The sequence below is a fragment of the Podarcis pityusensis genome, assembly GCF_964106645.2.
Source record: "Podarcis pityusensis genome assembly, chromosome: 11".
Taxonomy (NCBI): domain Eukaryota; kingdom Metazoa; phylum Chordata; class Lepidosauria; order Squamata; family Lacertidae; genus Podarcis; species Podarcis pityusensis.
Genome location: NC_138036.1, coordinates 31,753,106 through 31,769,711, shown reverse-complemented (window position 1 = coordinate 31,769,711; position 16,606 = coordinate 31,753,106). Strand labels below are relative to the sequence as shown.

Here is a 16,606-nt window from a genome sequence, read left to right as displayed (position 1 = left end):
TCAAAAGTGAATGCACGATTCCACTAAATGTTTTCCTTTTGGAAAACCGCCATTAGAAAATCTGCAATGACTTTGCTTTTATATATATTGTCAGGTCTGCAGTAAAGAGGAGGAAGAGTTTTCATGTATGGAGAGAGATCCCAGAATCTACTTGGATAATACGATCTTTTACCATGGAGTGTTTATTTGTGTCATGATTACCTGAGATAACTGGCTCTAGTACAACAACTGGATGGTTTATGTTGCAGCAGCCAGTAAGATGCTCATGCCACTGCAATTTAGAGTATATCTTCTGAACCACTTCAGCAGCACTAAATTCTGATTGGAGGAAAGCGGTTGGGTAGGGAGGGAGGGAGGGAGGAGGCCAACAATGGTGGATAATGAAGAATGGCCAGTGGCCATGAAGAAAGCCATTGAAAGACCATTTACAGAACTGCGCCAAAGCTTAAATGTACCAACAACAAGCATTTGCAATAGTGTTTTGGGCTTTTCAAAACACTTCACATACAGTATTTCAGCAACTTTGACAAGGTAGGTCATTATTATTATTATTCCTATCCCTATAGCGCAGGTGGAGAGGCTAAAAGACAGTGGTTTGCCTAAGACCACCTAATGAGTTCAAGGCAGATGAGTCAGATACAACCTTTTGCATGGACATGAGCACAAACACAGAGCCAGAAAGGAGAACGAACACAAACGCACACAGAGAAATCATAGAAAGTGCTGCAGAATCCTAGTCTGGGTGTACTCTTGGGCACAGTTCTGTGCCTGGAAGGTAAATGGTGACATTCTACTTGCTGAATAATCACATGCTAAGCTGCATGCACCCAGCAGGGTGGCCATCTGTCTTACTTTGCAGGGGAAAGTCCTCTATTTGACAGGCTGTCCAGTCCAAGTTTTGGAGCAAAGGGTCATCAGTATGCTGATGCAATGCAGCTCTGCTTCTCCATAACATGTGACTCAGGAGAGACTGTGAATGATCTAGAGTCTAGGTTGTTTTCTGGAAGCAGTACTGGAGTGGATGAGGGCCAATATGATGAGTCTGAGCCCTGGAAAGACAGAGGCACCATGGGTGAGGAATGGTTCCCATATCTAGGAGATAGGTCAGTTGCCTGTTTTGGATGGGGCAGCAGTCCCTTGAAAGAACAGGCATGGAGTTTAGGGGTGCTACTGGATCCATCTTTGTCGCTGCAGGCTCAGATAGCCTCAGTTGCCTGGACGGCCTTTCACCAGCTATGACCATTCTTGGACATGGTTAGTCCAGTTGCAGAGATTTATGCAATTATGACTTCAAGTCTTGATTACTGCAATTAGCTCTATGTGGGGCTACCCTTGGATCTGGTCCAGAGGCACAAGCTGCTGCAAAATGCTGCAGCAAGACTGTTGATGGGGATAGGCTATTGCCAGCACGTAACGCCAATGCTCAAAAGCTTGCACCTGCTGCCCATAAGTTACTGAATCAGGTTCAATGTTTCTTGTATTAATTCTCCCTTAACAACTTGGGTTCAGCATACCTCAGAGGCCACCTAATCCCTTATATCCCTGCTCAATCACTGAGATCTTTGTGAAAGTCACTGTTAGCTACTTTCATAGCACAGATCCACAAGGAGCTGTGTGCTTCGTATTGTGGGCTGAAGTTTGTGGAACTCCCTTGCAGTTGAGGTTAGATAGGCTCCCTGTTGAACTTCTGACACTGAATGCACTTTAAAAAAACCCCACCAGGCTTTTAAAGTGAATTCTGATTTTATAGCTTCAACTCATTTTTGCAGTATTACATCTTCTAGCTGTAGCTTAGAGATGGTTGTGATTAAGTGGTATACAAATGGTTGAAATAAATACAGGGGGGGGGAATATAAGAAGGGAGAGAAATTGCCTATAAATAGCACTTGGACAGAAGATGGAGGACCGTAGACAGGTTAAAGTCTTCCCCATTTTGGTAAAATGTATTTCTAGTTAAATTGTGGTAGATTAGCATCTATACATATAATTAGCATATGCAGATTTCAGACAGATCCATTTCCTCTTTCCTGCTGGTGCCTAAGTGCCCACCTGTACATCCTTTCATCTGCTATGCAGATTTAAGGCTGGATGCATGACCAGAAAACCCCCCAAACTGGGAGGGAGATTTTCTCCAACCAACTTCACAGGGAAAGGCCCAACAAATTTCACCTCCATGTATACAGTGATATAAAAGTATTATTAGGAGAGGATCTACACACTCTCTCTCTCTATATATATAAAGGTTGTTGTTGTTTAGTCATGTCCGACTCTTCGTGACCCCATGGACCAGAGCACGCCAGGCACTTCTATCTTCCACTGCCTCCCGCAGTTTGGTCAAACTCATGCTGGTAGCTTCAAGAACACTGTCCAACCATCTCGTCCTCTGTCATCCCCTTCTCCTTGTGCCCTCCATCTTTCCCAACATCAGGGTCTTTTCCAGGGAGTCTTCTCTTCTCATGAGGTGGCCAAAGTATTGGAGCCTCAGCTTCACGATCTGTCCTTCCAGGGAGCACTCAGGGCTGATTTCCTGAAGAAAGGAGAGGTTTGATCTTCTTGCAGTCGATGGGACTCTCAAGAGTCTTCTCCAGCACCATAATTCAAAAGCATCAATTCTTTGGCGATCAGCCTTCTTTATGGTCCAGCTCTCACTTCCATACATCACTACTGGGAAAACCATAGCTTTTACTATACGGACCTTTGTTGGCAAGGTGATGTCTCTACTTTTTAAGATGCTGTCTAGGTTTGTCATTGCTTTTCTCCCAAGAAGCAGGCATCTTTTAATTTCATGGCTGCTGTCACCATCATATATAAAGATAGCTTTCTCCAAAAGGAGACTTACTCGCCTCCCTTCCACTGGAGAAGAGAACTCTTGGATCCAGCAAACTGGTGTTTAGTTATAGTGATTTTTTCTTCATTAAAGCAGGTGTGAGGGACCTATGGATGTCCAGATGCTGCTAGATTACAACCCATCATCTCTGACCACTAGGCATGCTAGACAGGTTCCTCAGCCCTAGTTCAGTGCTTTATGGGGAAAACATGCTTTTAAAACCAATAATATTAACAACAGTGACATAAGCTGTCATATTATCAAAATGAAACATTTAAGATATAAAATGAACCCCTCTCCCTTCATCAAGAAAAAAACCCATGATGGGAACTTTCAAAAACTTTTTGGCTACAAAAAAAATATGAGGCTGTTTCACAGTACAATGAAAGCTTTATAATAGTGCTTTAAAACCCCTGTGACATACACTGGAGGTAAAAGATCCATTACAAAGCTGCTGAAAGCTGAGGAATTATAATTTTGTTATCTGAAACTTCTAGCCCACAAGTTGATTCTCTCCCCCCGCCCTGTTATTTTCTTTAAAATGGTTAAGATAAGTAGCAGTGACTACAATGACAGTAGAAACATTTTCTTGATGCCATGTTTTGACAAACCAAAAGTTGTTGAATGATAAGATGTTCATTAATATAATGCCCAAAATTAAACATTCCCACCCACCATAAATTTCTAACTTATAAAGTTCATGTTTTCAATGCAGCTTTGCCAACTTTATGTTGCAATCTGTCCAGCGACTAGATTTTTTATTATCATTATAATTATTTATAACCCAACTTTTTCCCTGACAGAACTCAAGGCAGCTTACAGATAAGAGTAAAAACGCTAAAAACATAGAAAATGCAATCATTAAAAACAATTAAAAGTTGATAAAATTAAAACTATATACATATATGAAATCTATTAAAACAATACCAATAACTACAATAAAAATAGCACAGAAACAGCCCTTTCATTAAAAGCAATCAGTTCCCAAAAGCCTGTTGGGACCAGAAAGTCTGTCAGTGGAAGAACAACAAGGAGGAAACCAGTCTAGCTTCATTACGGAGTTCCAAAATTTCAGAGCAGCCACTGAGAAGGCCCTCTTCCGCATCCATATGAGGGTGGAGGGACCAGGATATGGCCACCTCCAAAGATCTCTAAGCCTGGGCAGGTTCCTATGAGAGAATACCCTCATACAGTCCATTACTGATACCAGTGTAGAATCAAAATGGCTTCCTTTGATTTCGGTGGAAAGGAGAAATAGAGCCGGTGCCACGGAACCCCGAAAATATGGACAATCTTTCCCAGTGGTTTCAGGTAAATGTTAAATAGCATGACAGAACCCTGAGGGACCCGTAGACCAATGACCAAGGTGTCAAACAAGAGTCCCCCTCAGTGGCGTAGCGTGGGTTGTCAGCACCCGGGGCAAGGCAAGTAATTTGCGCCCCCTAACCCGTGGATTTTAGCACTCGAGTGCGAGCGTGCGCCCGCCCCCAGATGTTGCGCCCGGTGCGGCCGGCCCCCCCTGCACCCCCCACACTACGCCACTGGTCCCACTGCACCACCTTCAGGGTTTGCCCCTCCAGGAAGAAACAAAGCCACGGTAAAACACTGTCTCCAAGTCCTATCCCAGCAAGGCGGCTCAGAAGGATACTATGGCTGATGGTATCGAAAGCCACAAAGATGAAGCAGAACCAACAGTGACACGCTCCTTCTGTTCAATTCCAATTACATCAATTTAAACACAATGTCAAATGCAGTTTAAAGCAATGTACAATCACAGAAATAAGGTGAGTTCTAAAATATACAACTCTCTCTCTTCCCCTTTATCATTCACATCTACTTATGCACTTGCGTTTCTTTTTTATTTGTTTGACTGTAAAGGCCTGTAGGAGCATACTTTCTGAATATGTTATTTTTGGATTAATATAGGAATAGGAATTTTTAGCTATTAACAAAATTCTGAAACCTTAAAACAACATAACTTAGTTTTAGTTTTACCAGTTTCTGACAAGATTAAGAATGTGTATCTACACATCTGAGAGATTCCTTGTTTTATTTAACAGGGTTTATTTATTCACCAAGGTTAATAAATGCTTCCTCTGTGTAGAGTCCCACTTAATTTGCTAGCTTACAAACATTAATTTCTACGCACTCTTTAATCTCTTGCCTGTGCCCCTCAAGGAAAGTCCCACTGGTTTCCAAAGCACTGGTCATTCTATGCTTTCCCAGTCATCATATTTGAAATAATAAATCTTTTTCAGGCCTGAGAGAAAGCCCAACTGAGCTGTCTGACTGGAGGGTCAAATGTCAGCCGTGAGGAGGTCATGCCCTGATGCAACTCAGGATTCTCATTCAAGAAGCTGATCACTGCTTTGCTGCTAGCTTACACTGCTGCCTATTTAGGCTCATTTCAGGGCTCTTATTTTAATCTCACCTAGAAAGAAAATAAGTGTGTCCCAGTGATTTACTCTTTCATTGACTTTTTACTACCAGGACACCTGTTATTTTCTCCAAACTTGCTTTTACTCATAATAACAGAGCTATGTTGATCTTGCTACCCAAGGATACCAAAAGACAATTTAACAAACACCACTCTAAAAGGAACCATGTTCCAATACTCTTAAAATAAACCACCAACTTAACACCAAAGCAATTAGACTTTGTGTCTTCTCTCAGAACTGAATATGAAAACTTATTTGAAAGATCACATTAAAGGCATATTGCCATTTCTGAAAGGTAGAGCATCTGCTTTGCATGTAGAAGATCTCAAGTTCAGTCCCCAGCATCTCAAGGCAGGACTGGGAATGTCTCTTGCCTGAAGAGCTGCTGCCAGTCAGTACCAAGCTAGCTGGACCAACCAACTGGCATGAAATAAAGGAGCTTCCCATGTTCCAGATTTCTGTCTACTGGCTTTTGCCTCTCTGTGTGTTTATATATACACACACATGCACAGACTTGTGGAATATACTTTACACATCTATACCATCAACACTTATTCCATAATAAATTGGCCAAAGGTACCCCAATATCGTTCCAGCTCCTCAACAATATCTAGTGGTACTTAAAAAAAAAATTCATTGATTTTTAAACAAATACAATAACCATTAAACACACATCCAGCAGTACATCTAATGGTGTTTCATCCTTTGTTTCTAGACATACGCTTACACATTCAACATTCAAGCATATTATTTAACGTATCCTCTCCAATGAGAATATTGAGCGGTTGGTATAACAAGGTCTTGATTTTGGCCGTTAACATAGTTAAAGGGGCCTATGTGTCTTGGAAGGTATATTATTTGTTATGTCTTTAATTGCCTTTCTGTGTCTGGTGAGATGCTCAGACATTGCTGTATCCCAGTTATTATTCTCCCATATATTCAGGGGTATTTCAATCTGGTTCTTTCATCACTGAGCTATCACTAATCGTGCTGCAGTCAGTAAGATGCCTACTAGTTCTCTATGGAGCAGGGTGGAATCTACGTCTATATCCAAAGATAGTAGGGCTAAGGCAGGATTTAGAGAAAGGGGTTGGCCTGCAATTGCAGTTATGATGGAGAATACTCTATTCCAAAAGTTTTTAACATGGAGGCATTCCCACAAAACCTGAATAAATGAATCAAGCTTGCCACAGCCCTTCCAACATAAAGGAGAAGGGAGGGGTTAATTTTGCCAACTTGACTGTTGTCTAGTGCCATTGGAGGATGACCTTGAGAAAGGCTTCCTGTTGCAGTTTTCTTCCCTGTTCCTACCTATCATCATTGGCTGCTGGTGGTGATGGAGGGAAATGCAGCCTATCATAACAGCAGGAGGCAGGTTCTGTTAGATATTGTGAAGGAGGTAACTAGATGCACAACTATTATTTGCAATGGCAGCTGAATGTTTAGTGTAGTGTCTAATTTGGACCCTAGAGCCATGCAATACTGGTAATTCTCTTTTCATTCCTAGAATGCCACTACTTATTCTTAAGACAGGGATAGCCAACATGGTACCCTCCAGGTGTTGCTAGACTACAACTCCCATAATTCCTACTAATTGGCCATGAGGCTGATGGGAGCTGGTGGGCCTCTGGTGGGCACTTTGTTAGCTACCCTTGATTTAAGGGAACAGAATTATCAGCTAAAATCAGAATACTCTAACAGCTAACTTAATTTCAACCCAGCAGTGGTTCTTTTATTCTTCTGCACAATAGATTGTTCCAGATGACGTCGTCCAACAAATAAGCAGTGTGCTAGTGCAGTGAGAAGCTTGCTTTGTTAAGTACAATGGCTTACACATAGTAAATTTAGATTTTAAAATGAAGAAATCAACCAACCAAGTCTTTCCAACTCCTGAAAATGCAGTCAAAGCTACCTGTGAATAAGCACCGGATATTAGCCAAGAAATGAATAGAGTGCTTTTAGTAGTAATTTGTACCAAACAGCAACACTTAAATGTTATGAGAAAGAATGACAAAAAGTAGGATAAACTACTCTTTGCGGATCAGAGATCCGAGGAGCATTTTGCTGAAAGACAGCTGTAACAGCCCAGTCTGAGTAGCAACGTAAGTAAACAAAATAAAACTGCTTCCCAGAGTGGCTATGCTTTGCCAAAGAAAGCAGTCAGGTAAGAGCTATAAACAGCTAAGAGACCTGTAAACATTACACTCTAATTTGTTTTGAACACAGGAGAAAGTAAAATGATTTACAAAGATCCTTCCAATTCATGCTATGCACACATTGTGTCTGTTTCAAATCTACTTAAGACCAAATGTCAGAGGACTGACATTGCCTCCACATTATTTATAGGTTTAAAAATTAATTCAAGAGCAATTTCCTATGTAAAGTGCTAGGAAGTCTTTATTTCTTTTCTTGAAAAGGCTACTATGTTCTTGCTAATTTTATTCACCATAAGCTTTTGGTTTATCGTGAGAGATATTGTAGTGTCAGTATACGGACATTTAGGAAGGCGGCAATAAAGATCTTTTTCTCTGCTACAAATAATGAAGTTCTTTAGGATTTACCGTTATAAAAGTTTCCTTTCTTCACTTCAGTCTTGTGCAAAAGAAAACATATACTCTCTGAAGGACTGCTCAAGTAAGACATATTCTTCCAAATTCTATCTTTATTTTTGTTTAATGTGTAATTGTTCAGTAGTTGTAACAGTAACAAACAAGCAACCATAACATAATAAACTAGAATGGTTTAAATTTCAAGAAAGGTACCTTTATTAGTTTGTGGTAGTGAAAAAAGAGTCTTATGGTAAAGACTAACAAATTTGTTAAGGGATAAGCTTTCATGGACCACAGTCTACTTCATCAGATGACATATACGCTGCACACAGGCACACTCTTAGGAAAATAGTGTCTCTATAATATCAGCCACTGCCACCTCCTCCCAAATTTCCTTGACTATGGGATTTCTTACAAGTAGGGAAATCTCTGGTCTCTTCAGCATGTGGCCCTCAGAACATTGCTCAGAAGGGCCCTTGGGCTTAATGTGGCCCTTGGGCTTAAAATGTTTCTCCACCCCTGCTGTAATCTAACAACACAACTTCTGCTGGATTATTTCCATTTTATTGGAGAAATTCCCATTGGTTTCAACACATTTGGCTTCTGCAAAATATATTGATGACCTGGAAGTTAATGGGTTCAAACAATTTGGAATACAGAATTAGACATTTCCCCCCTCTTTTTTTGTTAAATTACAATCATTAAACATCCTCTACCTATTGCTATTTAAATCAAATGGCTGGAACCCTAATGTGAAATAACAGCACCCCAAATGCTATTTTAATTGATGAAATTATTTCTAATGTAGAAATAAAGAAACCCTTCACTTCAAGTACTGCATACTTTTGTTTCAATATTTCCCACTGTTACAAAGCTGAATACAGAGCTCATTGTGTGTGCTATTCTACTATGCCAATCCACCCCCTAAACCCAATTTATACAATAAGCCCCAAAGGCTGCTACTAATAGCAGCCTATGTTGACAGGTTCAATTTTTTGAGAGGAGGAGGAGGGAATTGATATGGTTCCACAAGAGTGAGCTGTCTTTCAAATGTCTATTATATTGCAATATCCATCTGCAGAAAGGTTTTGGAATTAACAGCTTTGGTCTCCTACATTTCTGTCCATCATGTGAAGCTATAGATAATGAACAGGCTATTCCACATTTGCCACGAGAAACAAATGTGCAGAGCAAAGATAGAGCAATATGGAAACCTGAACTTAATTTATTTTAAGAACAGCAACGTTCAGAATACTCTTAATTTATTTTAAGAACAGCAATAACCCAAACGTTCTGCTACTTTAGAACCTGGTTATATTTTAACTTAATAAAGGAGGGATAAAAATATTATTCATATTGCTTCCAGCCTGCCTAGTCTTACAAAGCCCTTGCACTAAGTTTTACAAATCTATAACACCATATTGAGAGTGTGTCTGTCATGCTATGCAGATGCAGGGGAAAGTGTCCTGGGGAGAGCTTTTCATCATGAAGATAAAAGAGAGCTCCCAGGCCTTTCGGAATGAGACTTACTGGAACTCAGCATAAAGACAGATGCTTCCTTTTTAATGACAATTATTACAATACTCTGGCACAGCATTAAATCCATTTCTGATCATTTTCATCTCTTAGAAATTAATCAATGCTGCCTCCCACCCACCCTTTATATAAAATTGTATTTTTTCAGTACCTTCCAGATTGGTGTGTATTCAGTGTCCTCTAACAGGAAGGGAGAAGTTTTTGTTTTTTAACTTAGGAATTTCAGAAGTCAACCATCAGAAGCGTCATGACAACTATTGTAGCATTCACATCATAGGAGCACTTTGATAAAATAGCATATGCGGATCAGACCTCAACCTGAGGGTAATCCCAGTAGCATGTACAAATCTTAGTCAAATAAGGACTGGAGACAGGACCGGCTCAATACATCTTGCTGCTTGAAGCAAAACAGAAAGTGTTGCATCCTGCCACTGCCCCCTCCGCCACTGCTCCCTCCTCCTCTTTTGCCACTGTCTGAAGTGACTGGAGGCAGCCCAGGAAAGCCCCAACATACTGAAGGCAGCAAGGGAGACAAAAGGATGCTGGAGAGGAGCAGGTGGTGGCAGCAGCAAAGTAGTCTGCCTGACAGCTTGGCCTTCATCATAAAATATTCCTGTAAAATAAAAGGGATGCCTGTGATATCTCTGGTATAAACAATTTGGTCTACCTCACCTGCCGCTGATGTGGAGGGCTGCGTTGAATTTTCACTTTCATCATCAGTGCTTCCGTCATAATCTTCTGTTTCAACTTTATTTTCAGATGTAGACATGGTGTCCCTGTAAAAGCACAAAGGCATTCCCTTCTCATGCCTTTAAAATACATTTTAAACCAATAGATATGACATCATCATCTGCATATGCAGCGCAGATGAACAGGTATTTGTTTGAATTGCATTAATTGGATAAGAGATCTAAATAGAGACCATTATCTGTGGTGTGACACCCCTTCTGCTTTGATTCAGATTTGTCATGGCCAATGTCTGGTGCAATAAAGATATCTGGATTGTTTTGGATAATGAAAGTTTTAGACAAATCTGACCAAACTCAGGTTCCCTCCCCATTTTTCTTTGGGAAAAAAAAACATTATTGTGATTCATCAGTTTAGATAACATTTATGGTGGTTACATGTTTTTTTAAATATGTTCCTTTCCAAAAGTATAATAAATGAAGTAAGTGTGGTGAAGATTTCACAAAAGTCCTTTAAGCTGGCAGTTTCCAACATTTTCATAATTGGGACTGACCTTAGTCCTAACCTCCAATGAAACCCATTTCCTCACCATATATACGTTTTTAGTCATTCTCTGCTGTCTTTCTCATTCTCTCTTTTCCTTTTTCCTTTTCTCCTTTTCCTAACTCTCCCCACTTTCTCTCTGTGTTTCTCCATTAAAAAAACAAATCCTTAAAAGATAGTGCTGCTGGTGGTGTGACCCACTTTAGGTCAGGGCACAACCCAGCTGTGGGTCCTGACCCAGCCATTGAAGGTCAGTGTTACAATCATCTGTCTAAAGGCCACTTCACATACGATAGTTATAACAGGTTATCATTAAAAAGTTTAGTATGTAATGTGTGATGTTGCTAAAACAAAGAGAAAAACAAGGACAGAAAGGAAAGGTAAAATGAATTCTAAGACTGGTTGACATGATCCACACCTCCTCGACTAATTCTGGGAATTTCAATATGAATCTATTTGATCTTCACCTTCCGGATTAAATCACAGATTGGAAACTAAGCTTTCAGATTTTGCTCTCCTCTAAATTTTTCAGTGAATTTCTCCATTCAAAAAAGTACCATCAAATGCATTATTTTAGGATAAAATACATCAAAATACATTGATGTGTACTGTGAGAAAAAATATATTTAGAAATTTGGATTGCGTGAGGAAATACATACAAACATATTTAGGATCTTTGTGCTTTAAAAACAATACAGATAAATATCAAGATGAGATGAAATGAATGTGTTATGAATGAACAGATGGAAAAGTACACAGAGAAGAAATATACTGATTTGTCCACCCCTAGTTACAACATGATTTCTTCTCCCCTCCCTTATGAAGTCACAGTAAGGTCCTGAACACATTTCCAGGAGAATACTATGCATAATAGTAAAAACAAGGTACATGCAAAATTTGCAATGTGTGCCTGTTTCTGTTGCATTGTGTGAAACAAGCCAGAGTAATAGGGTATTTTATTTTATACCTAAAATTATACAAGCTTGATGTTTTCAAGGTCATCTGCCATTAGAGATGGTGATACAGCTTCAAATCCTACAAATACATCCTTCTACAGTCCCAATTAGCTTCCTCAGTGGAAACAAAGGCCCACTCTTAGTGGGGAAAATAGCCACCAATAGCTCCTTTCGTCAAGTTCAGATTATTATTAACGAGCTCTAATACTTTACTGCATTTACATGGAATAAACTTTTGCTAACCCTGATCAATCTCTGTTCTAGCTAAGTCTTAGCCATTCCACCATCACAAATATTTTCAAGGAAAGCCCAGTCTGCATATCAGGTATCTCATTAGTTAACACTTTTATCCTTCTTTTAAAGCCAGGATTAAGAAAAGACGGGCAGGCATGCCTGTGATATACAAAATGTTTGACAGTTTCAAATGAAGATTCAGATTTACTACTTTGCTTCTAGATGGCATTAATGAGACTGAATTGCAGAACTGCTAAAGGTGCCTGCACTTCAGAGCTCAACAAAGTGATTTTTGCTGTAAGATCATTCTGCTGAAGCTTAGATGAGTCAACCAAACAGAACCATATTTATTTTAAGCATGATGCTTAGTAGCACAAAGAAAGTAATAAAGAGCACCTTGCTTGTGTTGTTTCCAAGACAGCTTCTTCAGCTTCTTTCAAACTTTTCTGTAAGCTTCTTATCTTAGCTTTCTTTTCATTGAGGACCAAGATAAATCTTTTATAAAGTTCCATCTCTAGTTCTTCTTTAGCTTCAACACATTTTTGTAACCTTAAAAACAAAATGTACATTTCCGCACAGTCAGCTTTATACACTTCAAAACTTTTCCCCAAAACTTAGTGAGAATATGCAAGAACATATGTTTCAAAGATGTTTCAAAGATTATTAAATCTCCAACAAGAAGTAGTGTTAGACAGTCCTTTTCTATACAAACGTAGTGAAGTCTAATATATTCTAAACATGATTTTCTGTTGTGTAAGTCTTAGATCCATTGATACCACTGCTTACAGAAGTTAAGACACTGTCCCACTGTCTAGGTAATATACGAACATAAGTCTGACTGTACGGAAAAACTAAAAAAATTCAGAAGAAAATAGTATTTTGAATTATATACCTATCATATGGAAGTTGACAACTGGACAACAAAAATGGACTCTAACTATGTGCCCTAACTATGGCCAAGAGACTGGTACTGATGAATTGGAAGGGGGAAAAACTATGGTGCCCTTTAACCAATGGATTGAAGACATTACAGCACTTACAACATATGAACAGATTGCTTATAGATGCAGACTTTGTTTGGATAAACATATTGCTATTTGGAATGAGTATAGCAGGTTATTAATAATCATATATGTATTAGCACAGATGAGCTTTAAAAACTTTAAAATGTTAATAAAAATACAAACGTACATTTCATGTTTATTATAAAGAGTAAGAGAGGTCTCTAAATTGTCTTAGATGCTTACATCAAAAGCATGAGGCATGACAGCAGCCTTCCAAGTTTACCCAAGTGGAGAAACCAGCTCCTAAAATGGAATGTGCTGTCATACTATTGGGTGATATTCAATGTTACTCTGAGCAGGCCCACTGATTTCACCCAGTGTCTATAAATTTAAAATTTTAAATTCAGGTTTTTTGTGCATATTAAACCATAAAGACCCAACCTATTAAGCTTATGTTTCAGAATGTATTTGGCTCTTTAGGTCACTAGCCCAGTTTAAAATATTAGCAAATACAGATTGTACCGCTTTACAGATTAAATTCCATAATGGGAAAATAATCTTATGAACTACTAACAGAGTCTGCCTTGATGTGTTCAACAACTGATAAATAATTCATCTAATTTAAATGCAAATGGCTGTGTATTATTAGCATGTAGATCAGCTCAGTAACTCTTAAAAGAAAGATGATATGTACTAATCAACTATAAATCAAACCTCAAACTCTTTAGCAGGGGTGGGGAAATTGAACAGAAACGGTAAAATGTGAGGATTAACAGTAAAATGAGCATCCTTACACATTTCATTGGGGAAGCAAATTTTTAAAAAAATGTTTCAGAAAATAAAGACAAAGTGATGATTGGAGTTTTTTCCTATTCTGTAGCAGCAAGGTTCAAAAAGTTCAATCTTGCTTATACATCAGCCATAGGACCTTATCATTTGCAGAAAATACTTCTACAACTGCTTTCAGTAAGAAACAAAATCCGTACAAATTTCTGAATTATAGCTATCTGGAGGATAAACCAAAGCTCGGCAGATGGAAGTATGCTTTTATTATTGCTAAAAGCAACAGATTTACATTAACACCAGCAGATTCCTGGTTTAGCACGGAGTAGTGGCATGCAAGGATTATGAAAGTCACAAAAACCAGGCAGCTTCTTTTTCACAGAAGAACAAGCTCCACCATCTTAGAAGGTGACCAAAAACTTGTTGCATCTAGTATAAGGAGGGACATTTTACATTTTACAAAATTTAAGTTTGCAAGTGTTACTTTCATCCTTTGTTGCCTTATGTCCTCATTTTATTTGTATTGCTCTCCTTTTTGTTCTAGATTACATTCCTGTCTGGCTTCAGGCTTCCTCATGGCCCTGAAACTGGCTTGGTCACCCTTGTTGATGATTAATTGGGAGAGAGATGGTGGCAGTGCAACACTGCACTCTCTCCTTGATCTCTCAAAACTGTTAACCACAGTAGCCTTCTGGAGTGTCTCAGGGGGTTGGGGGCCACTGAACCAGGCAGAGGGCCTTCTCGGTAGTGGTGCCTGCCCTGTGAAGCACCCTCCCAGCAGATGTCAAGGCAATAAACAACTATTTTACTTTTAAAAGACAACTGAAGGTGGCCCTATTTAGGGAAGTTTTTAATGTCTGATGCTGTATTGTTTTTAATATTCGGTTGGGAGCCACCCAGAGATGTGTGGGGTATAAATAAATAAATAAATAAATAATAATAATAATAATAATAATTCTCTAGTTTCCTTCGTCAACAGGAGATTCAGAGTGAAGTATCATCCATATGCAGATGACACAAGCTCTATCTGTACCATCTGAATCAGGAGAGGCAGTTGAGCTATTAAGCCAGTAGTTGGAGGCAGTGATAAGATGAAAGTGGGCCAATAAACTGAAGTTGGAAGGGACCTCGGGAGTCATCTAATCCAACCCCTCTGGAATGCAGGAATCTCAACTAACACATCCATGACATATGGCCATCCAACCACTGCTTAAAAACCTCCAGGAAAGGAGAGTCTACAGTACAACCTCGCGAGGGAGTCTGTTCCACCGTCAAACAGCTGTTACTGTGAGAAAAATTCTTCCTGATGTTTAGTCGGAATCTCCTTTCTTGTAATTTGAAAACATTGGTTCGGGTCCTACCCTCTGGAACAGGAGAAAACAAGCTTGCTCCATCTTCCAGTTGACAGCCCTTAAGATATTTTAAGAAGGTTATTTTAAGACCCTTTATCATCAAAATAGCCATTATCCATCCTTACTTTAGAAGCACAGATTATTGTGGCTATTTCATTGATATTAGAATAAAAATCAAACCAAAAACATCCCATGCAGTTTATTTTCAACTTACTGCTCTTGCACATCATCCAGATCACTTTGAAGTCTTTCATTCTCCTTTTGCAGATGCTCATTTTTTGAATGTAGTCCTTTCATGCAGTCTAGGCAATAGCTAATCAGCTCACTAATGACTTCAGCCGGACCTGAGACTTTCTGTAACATCAGTGATCCGAGTCTAAACTAGGACAAAAAGAAACAATGAGTTACTTAGCTAGATAAGGTCAGGATACCCATTTTCAATCAGGCATCTTCAATGGTCACTCTACAAATGCTTTCCAGTTACAAATAACAATGGCAAGAAGATAGAGCTTGTATACTGGTGATAGCTTTTCCTTCCTAGGACTTGATCTGAAAGGTCTCTACTGATATTTGAAAATGGACATTAGAGCAGGGATTAGTTTCATTTCAACTGTAAATGGAACTCCAATAAAACACAGATTGTGTGCTGCCTTCTGAAACAGAAGTGCCATAAAATATAGGACTTTATTGCATCTGCATAGGATAAAGCTATACCTCTCAAATCTGTCTTTGCCAGCATAGTGGTCTAATACAAGCCACAAGAAATTGCATGTGCATTCAGATCTTGCTAACTGATAAAGTCATTGGGAAACTAAGAATTTATTAATAAATCAATTTATCAATCCAAAAAGCCTGGGACATTAGGCATTGAATTTTTTACATTTTATCAAGAGTTAAGGTACTCCACTAGCGAAGATGACAATGAGGCCAAACTTAGATTCACAAAATGTTTAGGGGCATGTATACCCCTGCATATCCCCAGAAAAAAGCTCTGCCTTTAGCTAATTTAAGTTCCTACGTCACTTTTTCTGTCATGGGTATTTGCTACACCACTGTACAACATGTAGGTGGTTCACAAATTTATTTTTTTCTGGTGTCCCAACTCCTCCCTTTCCTTCCCCAGTTAATGTTTTTCCCCAAGACAAATTTCACTAATTTCTGCACATTGCTGAAATCTCTACAGATCAATTCATATCTTCCTACTGCCTCCAGCTGTTTTCAGCTATCTGATTTTGTACCATGTGCAAATGTAATTACTTTGTTTCTCACTTCTCTTTTCAGTGTACTAACAAAACATTTAACAAGAACCCAACACCAGGATTTTGGTGGTCAAGTATATATATTCCACTGACATTTCTAAGTGGATCCGCTGGTGTCTCAATCTGAAGTCCCCCACTTTTTTAAAAAAATAATACCCATTACATGACAGAGACACAGTGCAAAGCAAGTAAGAGCAGAATCCTATATTCATGCCTAATAAGAAGAAAATGGTATTGAATTCAATTAGGCTTACTCATATGTATCCAGCTATAGGATTATAGTCTAACTGGGCATGCACCAATATAGCTTGTTTGGAATTGTCTCTCTACCTGGATTTCTAAAACCTTGTATCTTTTGCCTAGCCAATCAACGACTTCATTGAGCGCTGATGCTCTTCGGGTGAAACTAGTATCAAGCTTCTTCTGATAACATTTACC

At 39.0% G+C, this 16,606-nt stretch overlaps 1 protein-coding gene across 10 annotated transcripts in view; it reads right to left on the bottom strand.

Moving 5' to 3' along the window:
- XRCC4 (X-ray repair cross complementing 4) overlaps positions 1–16,606 on the bottom strand; it is a 102,503-nt gene that overhangs the window by 45,302 nt on the left and 40,595 nt on the right. For 9 of the 10 annotated variants that reach the window (XR_013977196.1, XR_013977197.1, XM_080973037.1 and 6 more), the window contains 3 exons: positions 15,124–15,290; positions 12,167–12,319; positions 10,023–10,126 (listed from right to left, as the gene is read on the bottom strand). Coding sequence is in view for 7 of the 10 variants with exons in the window: in XM_080973037.1 (XP_080829163.1) it covers positions 10,023–10,126; positions 12,167–12,319; positions 15,124–15,290 (424 nt within the window). In the remaining 3 variants the exon portion in view is untranslated. Of the gene's footprint in view, positions 1–852; positions 1,050–10,022; positions 10,127–12,166; positions 12,320–15,123; positions 15,291–16,606 lie in introns of all 10 variants that reach the window. The other variant, XR_013977198.1, reaches the window with a different exon arrangement.